Below are 9,422 nucleotides of genomic sequence, written 5' to 3'. Positions count from 1 at the left end.
TTGAGGGTAGCAAGGGCATGTTCTACTAGAATTTCATTGGGAAACCTTACCACACCCACCCAACAGCCCTGATCTTGCCCTTCAGACTTTTTTTTACCTAAAAATACTTAAAAGGAACATGATTTGAGTCCCTGGAGATTACCAACATTGTCATTTTGACATATTGTAAATCTAAGAGCCCAGAATTTTCCAGGGAAGAATAAAGTGATGGGAACACTATCTCTAGAAATGGATAGACCTAGATGGAGGCTATGTCAAGAAGCAATAGCTTCACATTTTCATATTTTTTGTGTAATGAAAGTTTCTATAATTTTGTAGCGATACTTTGATATAACTGTGTGTTATATTTCTCATATTTGTTGATCTCTTAACTCTAAAAATATAAGTTTCATGAGATCAGGGGCTTTGTCTTTTTCACTGATGTTTCTCTAGCTCATTGACTAATCAGGAATGAATGAATGAATGAATGTTTTTTTTCTACATCTCAAAGTAGAAATAAATTGAGTGATGAGGCTAATAAAAGAAGGTCAGATACCTAGTAAGTGGACAGAGCGGTGGTGGTGGCTGTTTGCCGTGGAGTCCTGACTCATAGCAATGCTGTATAGGGTTTCTAAGACTGTAACTCTTAAGGACACAGAAAGCCTCATCTTTCGAACTGCTGACCTTGTGGTTCATAACTCACTATACTACCAGGACTCCTTGGACTTAGAGTGCTGTTGTTGTTATTTTGTGCTGTTGAGTCAGTTCTGACTCATAGTGACCCTGCATAGTTTCCAAGGAGCGGCTGATGAGTTTGAACTGCTGACTTTGTGGTTCAAACTGACCTTGCGGTCCAGTGCTGATCCTATAGTGCCACACCAGGACCTTCAAATACATTGGGAGTATTTGAACAGTATTTAATTGGAACAGAGATGGGGTGAGAGGGGAGGCCCAAGCCTTCCCTCTCATGTCACTCTCAATTCAGTTGGGTTTGCTCATTTATTGCAGCGGCCACACAGAACTCAGACTATACTCACCGTTAGGGGGTTTATTAGGGAAACTAACAGGTTATGATTCGGCATCAGAAAATATTCAGGGCACAGTTCTTCCAGTCAGGACAGCCTCCTCAGCAGTGCAGGCAAGCAGGCCTCTGCCTGGGCAGTTTACAAAGCTCTTTTAATGCTGCTAATAAAGGCCCATAGGTCACACCACTGCACCCTAAGCCTCTACCTGAAAGCACTTGGCTCTAGCTCCTTGGGTCAACAAAACTCACTCCCCCAGTTCAACACCTGGAGGCCTCCACGCTGTAAGCAAGCCTCCTGCCCAGAATCACTCAGTTTTGCTTTCTTAGGCTGGGAAGCCCACTGCTCTGTCTTGTGCTCTGGTTCTTGGTTCTGTTGTTGCAGCCCCTCTGCCACACCTTTAAGGTCAGAGCTTCCTGTCCCTGAGTCGAGAAGGTTCAGTGCACAGGGATCTTGAGGTCTAAAGGATGAGTTCTACTCCTGGCTCTTCATTTTTCATGGTAGTGAGATCCTCTGTGTCTACTTCTGAGATGATTCGTTTTATAGGTAGCTGGATGGTAAAATTGAGCAATTACAATTAGCCTGGTTAACCACTATTCACAAATGAATCATAGACTCAATCAGCTTCTTCCCCTACTTTCTTTCGCTTTGCCATCAGAAAAAGTCATTTGGTGGTCGTTAGAAAGTCTACAAGAGCTATGTGAAGTAGTTCACTGCACTACAAAGGGTATTAATTGACTGTTTCATGATTCACTCGTTCCTTTTCCTTCATCAGGTCCATTGGTTTTCCCAAAAAAGTTGTCAGAATGAAAGGGAGCTATCTGTAGACTGCTGTCTGGAACTTGTGAAGATAATAAAACAGTGTAGTTTAAAACCATAGTAACCTGATTTCCTGGTTCTCTTTGTGGAATTCAATTTCTGGTAAAATTTGTTAGGTTATCTTATTCATAAATTATCTTGAAAGATGGGTCACGGTTCCCTCATCTATAAAATGCTGATTATAACCTACTTTTATAGGCCACTTGGAGTCCTGGTGTGGTGTTATAGGATCAGCACTAGACTGTTAACCACAAGGTTGGTGGTTCAAACCCACTAGTTGCTCCCTGGAGACCCTATACATATAGGGTCGCTGTGAGTCAGAACTGACTCAACGGCACATAATAACAACAACATAGGCCCCTTGAGAGTAGGGCCTTAGAGCCTCTAGCATAGAAGCACATGATAGATAGAAACGTAAATAATATCTGTGGATTAAATGTCTGTGTCACAGGGGTACTGTTAGGATAGATGAGAAAATAAATTTGGAAGTATTTTGAACTATGAAATATTGTGCATGTTAATTAATAATAGTTTTCTAAGAAAAGTATATGTTGCGCTGCCATATAAGCACGGGGCTGCTAACCATAAGATTGGTGGTTCAAACCCACCCGCTCCTCGGAAACCCTGGGTCGCTGTGAGTCGGAACTGACTCAATGGCATTTAACAAGTAAAATATATTAGATTCTATGAAATGGACAGAGATAAAGCTTATGAATGTTTCCAGCTGTTCTGCGGGAAAAAGATGAGGCTTTCTGTTCCCGGAAAGATTTACAGCCTCGGAAACCCTATACAGGGCTGCTATGAGTCGGAATCGACTTCATGGCACATAACAACAACAAGGCATTAAATACTCATTTTTAAAGAAGATGTAAAATTGGCTTTGGGAAACAACGTCACCTCCTTACCTTGCCTTATTGCAGTGAAGAGGTGTCATGGGAATATTCTCATGCCATTTTTACTTTAAGGTATTTCAGGACTGTAAGAAAAATACACATAACTGAGAGGAGCTCTGTCTTCTGTTCTGAGCCATACAGATTACAGAATGTGAAAATAAGACAGTAACAATCCCAATATTTTGGTTGGCAAACTGGTTACTGTGTCACATATTTTGCTAAAATCTCAAATTGATTAAAAGAAAATAAAGGACATAAATATTTCATAAACTAGATGATAATGTATAACCTCTACATGAAATGCTTTTCATACTCATAGGTAGATTTTTGCCCTTTTGGTTTATTGGTTTTGCTTTTTGTAATTTAAAAAGCAAGAATGAAAAAAACTAGTATCCAAGTTTTATGGTCAAGGGAAAGTATGTTGTTAAGTACAAAAAAACATATATGCTCATGGAACTTGAAGGAGTGAATCATTTTTATTCTTTTTATACCTAATGTGATTTAGAGTTGCTTTTCTTGATGTAATTTTAACCAACATTTGTTTTTCCAGTGGTGCTTCTTTGGATCAAGCTATGGTGAAAAATGTTTCGGAAAGGCAAAAAACGACACAGTAGTAGCAGTTCCCAAAGTAGTGAAATCAGTACTAAGAGCAAGGTAGGGGAAATGGAATTTGGAATGGACTCATAAAGCAGTGAGACTTTTGTTTCTTCTAACTGATACTGCATAGAGGATACTAACCATGGGCAGACCGCCTGATATCTTCAAACTAGGTGTGTTTTAACATTCATTTTTGAACTACGTTTATAATTTTGTTGATTTCCTATTGAAATTCACATGAATAGTTTTGTCTGGTCTGCCAGTTCGCCTGTGTATAACTTCTATGTGCCAGACACTAGTCAGAAAAATTGCAGAAGCATCAGGCATTAGGAGACCTACATTTGAGATATGAGGCATTTACTTGATTTGACTTTGGATAAATCACTTAACCTCTCTGAGTCTGTTTCCTCATTTCTACAATGAGGATAATACTTTTAGCCCTGCTTCCTGCACAGGATTCATTTTGTGTTAGGTGGAAATAATGAGAAAGCAAGGCATAGATTTTCACACAAAACTTAAATATATTGTAAGGAGATAATGTTTTTGATTTATCTAATTTAAAAAAAATTCAGTGTTGTTTATGGGCAAAATTGTTTGGATTATCTCATTTTTGAAGCTTATCTTTAGAAAAATTTCCCTTGGTTGATCTGTTTGAATTACTGATTTGATTTTTTATGTGTCAATTTATAATAAAAAAAATAATTTGAATGTGTTTGGTAGAGGACTGAAGATAGTCTCTTTGTTAAATTGAGTTTTTTTTTGTTTTTTGTTCCTCAGTCTGTAGATTCTAGCCTTGGGGGGCTTTCACGATCCAGTACTGTGGCCAGCCTCGATACAGATTCCACTAAAAGTTCAGGTATGGAAAGGGGTTGGGACATTTATTGTCTAAGACTTTAAATTTTTATTCATGTTGTTATATATCTATAATCACTTCAATTTTTATAGCATGTACACAGTTCTTAAACCTGGTACTATCTGTAAGGGACAGCTATGTAGAATTATTTTTTAAAATACATTATTTTTTAAATATAGTTGGGTTTTTTCCTAACAGAATAGTAGAGGAAGACCAGGCTTCCTGAATCAGGAAAAAAATTTAAAAGAGAGGAAACAACAAGAAAAAAATTAAGTATCATTAAGCATTGGAAAGGTACTGAATCATTATCCAGTTGACAGTTTCTTTTTCCTGTCTACTCTAAAATGAAGGATAATATTTAATTTATTCCTGTTGAGATGTGTATACATCTAGCATATTATGAATCACTTGAGGAAGGGTTGGTGACATTTTAAGGTCATTCCATTACATCAAAAATTTTTCTGTTTTTAAAATTTTTATTAAAGGTTAAGTTCTAATGATAACAGTGTGCTTCTTACATGAGGAGAGACTGATGAAGGGAATATAATGCAAGTATTTCTGTTGAAGTCTTCCTATCACAGTGTTTCTTTTAACTTTAGGACAGAGCAACAATAATTCAGATACCTGTGCAGAATTTCGAATAAAATATGTTGGTGCCATTGAGAAACTGAAACTCTCTGAGGGAAAGAGTCTGGAAGGACCACTAGACCTGATAAATTATATAGATGTTGCACAGGTAAAAATAAAGATATAAATAAATTCCACTTAAAGCCTCTGGTTATTCGATTCTTGGTAGCAAATTTATGGCAGAAAGAATTTCTCAGTAGAAATTTATGGGAGAAAGATGTTGACGATTCTAGGTCCACTGGATGGCAATTTTCTCTATGTCTTACCCTGAAGAAGGCTCCAGGACTTGTATTCCTCTTATAAAGTTTGCTGAGCATTGTAGTTCTAAGTGTCATATAGGTGCCTTGGAAACTGATTTGCGTAGGAGCAGAGAGACCACTGTTCCTTCCTTCAAACAGTACTTTTTTTAGTTTTTAATGGAGTTGTCTGAGCTCCTTGTTCAAACGAGGTCTTGGTGGTTACTGATTACATACCATCGGTATTTCTTTTAAAGGAGTCTGACAAAAGATGAAATTGTATAATAATCATTAACAAAAAGATAGTACTGTGTTGGGTAGATTCCTTCATCTGGTCTTGAAGTTTATTTACTGTTAAGAATGTAAGCTCTCTTAAATTATGGAGAAGGGGTCATGGAAGATGTTTCCTTCCCTCATGAAAATAAAGGAAATTAATTCTGAGGAAAATTAATGAGTATAGTTTGTCATTTAACAAGGCAGTCTTCGTCAGTGTATACTATAATTAGCATCAATGTTTAGTGTAGAATATAAAGTAATTCTATAAGGAACAGTAAATCTAAGAAAAATTGTACTGAAAGATTATAAATAATGCTTACCTCAAAAGTACACTAACACTATTTCAGCTTATAAGGGCTGCTAAATTTATCATTTGTTGTTATTAAGTGCTGTCGAGTTGGTACCGACCCATAGTGACCCTGTATAGGGTTTCTGAGGAGCAGCTGGTGAGCTTGAACTACCGACCTTGCAGTCTAACCACTTTGCAGTCCAGCACATTAACCCACAGTGCTATACTAGTACTCCAAATTTATCATATCACCATAGAATCTGACTTGTTAAAATTCCAACACAGACAATAGGGTTCTTTATAAGACATTACTTTTGTCTATCTTTTGATTCATGGAATTGTTTTAAATCAACTGTGGGAAATGATTGACAAGCAGTTACTTTATGAATTAAGTATATAGCTTATTTACTGTAATGTCTTTAATATAGACACGTGGCTCCACAAAACGTAATGTGGAACAGCTACTGATTTCCAGAAATACCTTAAGAAAGGACAAATTAAGCAGTATGTTAATTTGTTGTTGTTCCATGCTATCAAGTCAGTTCCTCTTGCAGGGAGCAGAAAGCCTCATCTTTCTCCCATGGAGCGGCTGGTGGGCTTGAACCTCGGGCCTTGTGGAGCCACCATGCTCCAATATTTTAATTTGGGAGATAAAATTCGGTAATTTTCCATGGAAACCAAGAGATGTATTACTTTCTATTTGCTTCTGAATAGGTCAGATTACTGATGAATATTTTTGAGAGCCAAGTAATTATTCATCAAGCAGTGTTTGCATACCAAACTGGGGCTAGAGGTAACCCGACGTACCTAAGACCTGGACAGAATGTAAAATGGCTATGAAGTGAATGATTCTGTGGCTGTGTCTGCTTATCTTTCATGGGCTGGCACTGCTATAACATTTGAGTATTTTAAAGTCTAAATAAAGACCTGAATTTTCCTAATATTGAGCCTCACTAGAATCTGTAAAATGCATGTTTGTAATTAGGGTTAACCTCAAGAGAAAGGGATAGAACAATACATGTTAAGTAAATGGATTTGAATTTTGCTCTAATTTATGAACTGAAAGAAAAAAAGTGGGGTGAAAACTTCAATATCCTGCACTCTTTACAGGGTTTGGTTTCTGGTAGCCGGGCACTAAAGGTAATTAATCAGACTTAAGGTCATGCATAATTTTCAATGTATATCATATAATGTCATTTATTTTTATTTTAAAGCAAGATGGAAAGTTGCCTTTTGTCCCGCTGGAGGAGGAATTTATTATGGGAGTTTCCAAGTATGGTATAAAAGTCTCAACATCAGATCAATATGTAAGTATATAACTTATTAAGGAAAAAAATGTGTACTAGGCATTAGGGAGCACTCCTGGTATGGCATGGAAGGATCAGCACTGGACTTCAAACTGTAAGGTCTGCAGTTCAAACCCACCAGCTGCTCCTTGGAAACCCTGCACAGGGTCACTATGAGTTGGAACTGACTCAACAACACTTGACAACGACAGGCATTAGGGAGTTCATGCCTATAAAAGCTCCTGTTTGCAGAGTGGTTGGGTCTGTAAACATCCCTGGCAGCTCATGTTAAACATGACTAGTTTCTTAGGATGAACAGGGGCTCCTTTTCGAATCTGCTATGCAGGTAAGGGCCATGCTAACATCCCCATTGATGGCTCCTAATGTGTTTTCAACTTAGGACTGGACAGAGTATCTGCCAGCTTGGAAGTTCAGCATAGAGAATGGGAGAGTGAGTTTAGATCACTGTACTCTCATATTTTTAGAATTTAAAAGTTTGGTCCTAAAGACAAAATGTCTAATAACTGAGCATACTAGAATGTCTCTTTGGGAGAAAAACCTATAAATAGAAACTTCATAAAGTTCCTGGAAAAATTCCTATCTTTTAATTCTATTTTATCATGAACTTTTTGATGCCCCCCCATATATTTTGTGGCAAATGTAGATATACTATCTTAAAGCCTCACAGGAAAACGTGTTATAAGAACCTTTAAGATTATTAAGTGCCGTTGAGTCATTTCTAACTCATAGTGACCCTATATAGGATTTCAGAGGAGCAGCGTTTGGGTTTGTGCTACTGACCTTGCAGTTAGCAGTCTAGTGCTTACCCTACAGTGCCACACCAGGACTCTGCATTTAACGTAGTTATAACCTTTCTGGTTTTCACTGATTTCTGCAGGATGTTTTACACAGACATGCTCTGTACTTAATCATCCGGATGGTGTGTTATGATGATGGCCTGGGGGCAGGAAAAAGTTTACTGGCGCTGAAGACAACTGATGCAAGTAATGAAGAATACAGCCTGTGGGTTTATCAGTGCAGCAGCCTGGTGAGATTTTTAACTTACCTTGGTTACTTTCTTATTCTTCATCCAATAAAGTAGCAAAATCCAGAGACTCCATTTCCAGTCTTTTTTAAGACTGTTAAGATATTATCCATTATATATATAATACTTGGCATAATAATAACAATAAAATAGTATTAGGCCCTGTAGCAGCACTCGTGTCTGTATTTAAAAGTTCAGGGTAAATATAAAACAGATGAGGGAAAGTGAGTGCTCCTCTGAGCCAGGTGACCCCTCCTCATTTGTATATTGTTGTCTTTATGGGTGCAGTGATAATCCTTCTTACATGCTACAGCATCAAGTGGGTTTCAAGGGGACAGCATGGTATGTGTTCTGCTAACCAAGATAGGCATGTGTAGTGGGCCTTCTTAAACTGTTGATGTGGAGTATAGGAGTGGGGTTTGAGAGCCAGATTGTTCCCTTGCTGGTTGTCATGGTAAACTCAGGAGGGAGATTTATGAATATTGTTCTGTTATTTTTCATGTAGGAACAAGCACAAGCAATTTGTAAAGTTTTATCCACGGCTTTTGACTCAGTGTTAACATCTGAGAAATCATGAATTCTGCAATCAAGTGCAAGTCAACTTCATTTGAAAGTTAATTTGCTAAATACTTCCTCTTTCAGACTGCAATGTTAATAGTGTGGGTACTAGTGCAAGTGACTCCTTGTTCTGGATTTTCTGAAGAAAATGCAATGTATAAAATATTGGTCATTTTTTAAGTATTAAAGTGTGTCTTCTAAAACAGTGAGTTAATGCTCAATGAAGTTATTTTCTGGAATTGAAAAAAGAAACCTTGTCACTTTTATATGGAAATAAGCTTACCACCGAAGTGTAATAAAAGTCCACTCAGTGGATCATAAATATTTAGAACATGTCTGGAGAAAGGTTGCATGCCATCTGCTCTGTAGCCAGCTTCCCATTGACGCAGCATTCTGACTTGGTGCTCTGTTCTGAGTTATTGCTGAATGGATTCTGACTTGTAGTGATCTCATGTGTGCAGAGCAGAACTCCACAGTTTTCAAGCTGTTAGGAAGCAGCTCACTAGGCCTGCCTTCTGAGTTGCCTTTAGGTGGGTTTGAATCAGCAATCTTGTAGCTAGTAGTTGAGCACTGAACTGTGTTTAGAGCTGTAATCAGTCAAAAAATTCAGACTGGGAACTGGAGTTCATGCTGTTTTGGAACAGAGATAGCCAACTTGACAGAAGAAATAAAAATTTTAAAGTGTGTTATCAAAATAATGTGTAAAGCCACAATTTTTATCTCAGAGTTAAAACCACTGTCACTGGGTCTAAAGACTCCTCGTGGCCCTAGAGGGCAGGGTAGAACCACTCCATAGGGCTTCCCAGAGACTGTATATCTTTATGGAAGCAGACAGCTTCATCTTTCTCCCAGGGTGTTGCTGGTAGGTTGGCAGTCCAATGCTAACCTCACTGTGCCACTAGGGCTCCTTCAGAGATTATCTTCATGCTAAAAGTTGATTCT

General features: G+C 37.9%; 1 protein-coding gene across 1 annotated transcript; it reads left to right on the top strand.

Moving 5' to 3' along the window:
- The first annotated feature begins 3,264 nt into the window (after window positions 1-3,264).
- ITGB1BP1 (integrin beta 1 binding protein 1) lies at window positions 3,265-8,499 on the top strand. Its single transcript, XM_006863982.1, has 6 exons — window positions 3,265-3,367; window positions 4,088-4,166; window positions 4,763-4,899; window positions 6,806-6,898; window positions 7,776-7,925; window positions 8,428-8,499. Exons 1-6 carry the CDS (start codon window positions 3,296-3,298, stop codon window positions 8,497-8,499), a joined length of 603 nt encoding a protein of 200 aa, XP_006864044.1. The 5' UTR covers window positions 3,265-3,295.
- The last annotated feature ends 923 nt before the right edge of the window (window positions 8,500-9,422 follow it).

The sequence above is a fragment of the Chrysochloris asiatica genome, unplaced genomic scaffold, assembly GCF_000296735.1.
Source record: "Chrysochloris asiatica unplaced genomic scaffold, ChrAsi1.0 scaffold00058, whole genome shotgun sequence".
In the NCBI taxonomy this organism is placed as follows: domain Eukaryota; kingdom Metazoa; phylum Chordata; class Mammalia; order Afrosoricida; family Chrysochloridae; genus Chrysochloris; species Chrysochloris asiatica.
The sequence above is the reverse complement of the archived record's forward strand: the minus strand, read 5'-3'. Positions and strand labels throughout refer to the sequence as shown.

Excerpts from the sequence above, each read along its gene's own strand:
- ITGB1BP1 (XM_006863982.1), top strand. The coding sequence starts at position 3,296 with ATGTTTCGGAAAGGCAAAAAACGACACAGTAGTAGCAGTTCCCAAAGT. Across the intron at positions 3,368-4,087 it reads AAATCAGTACTAAGAGCAAG|TCTGTAGATTCTAGCCTTGG; the intron begins GTAGGGGAAATG and ends TTTGTTCCTCAG. Across the intron at positions 4,900-6,805 it reads ATTATATAGATGTTGCACAG|CAAGATGGAAAGTTGCCTTT; the intron begins GTAAAAATAAAG and ends TTTATTTTAAAG.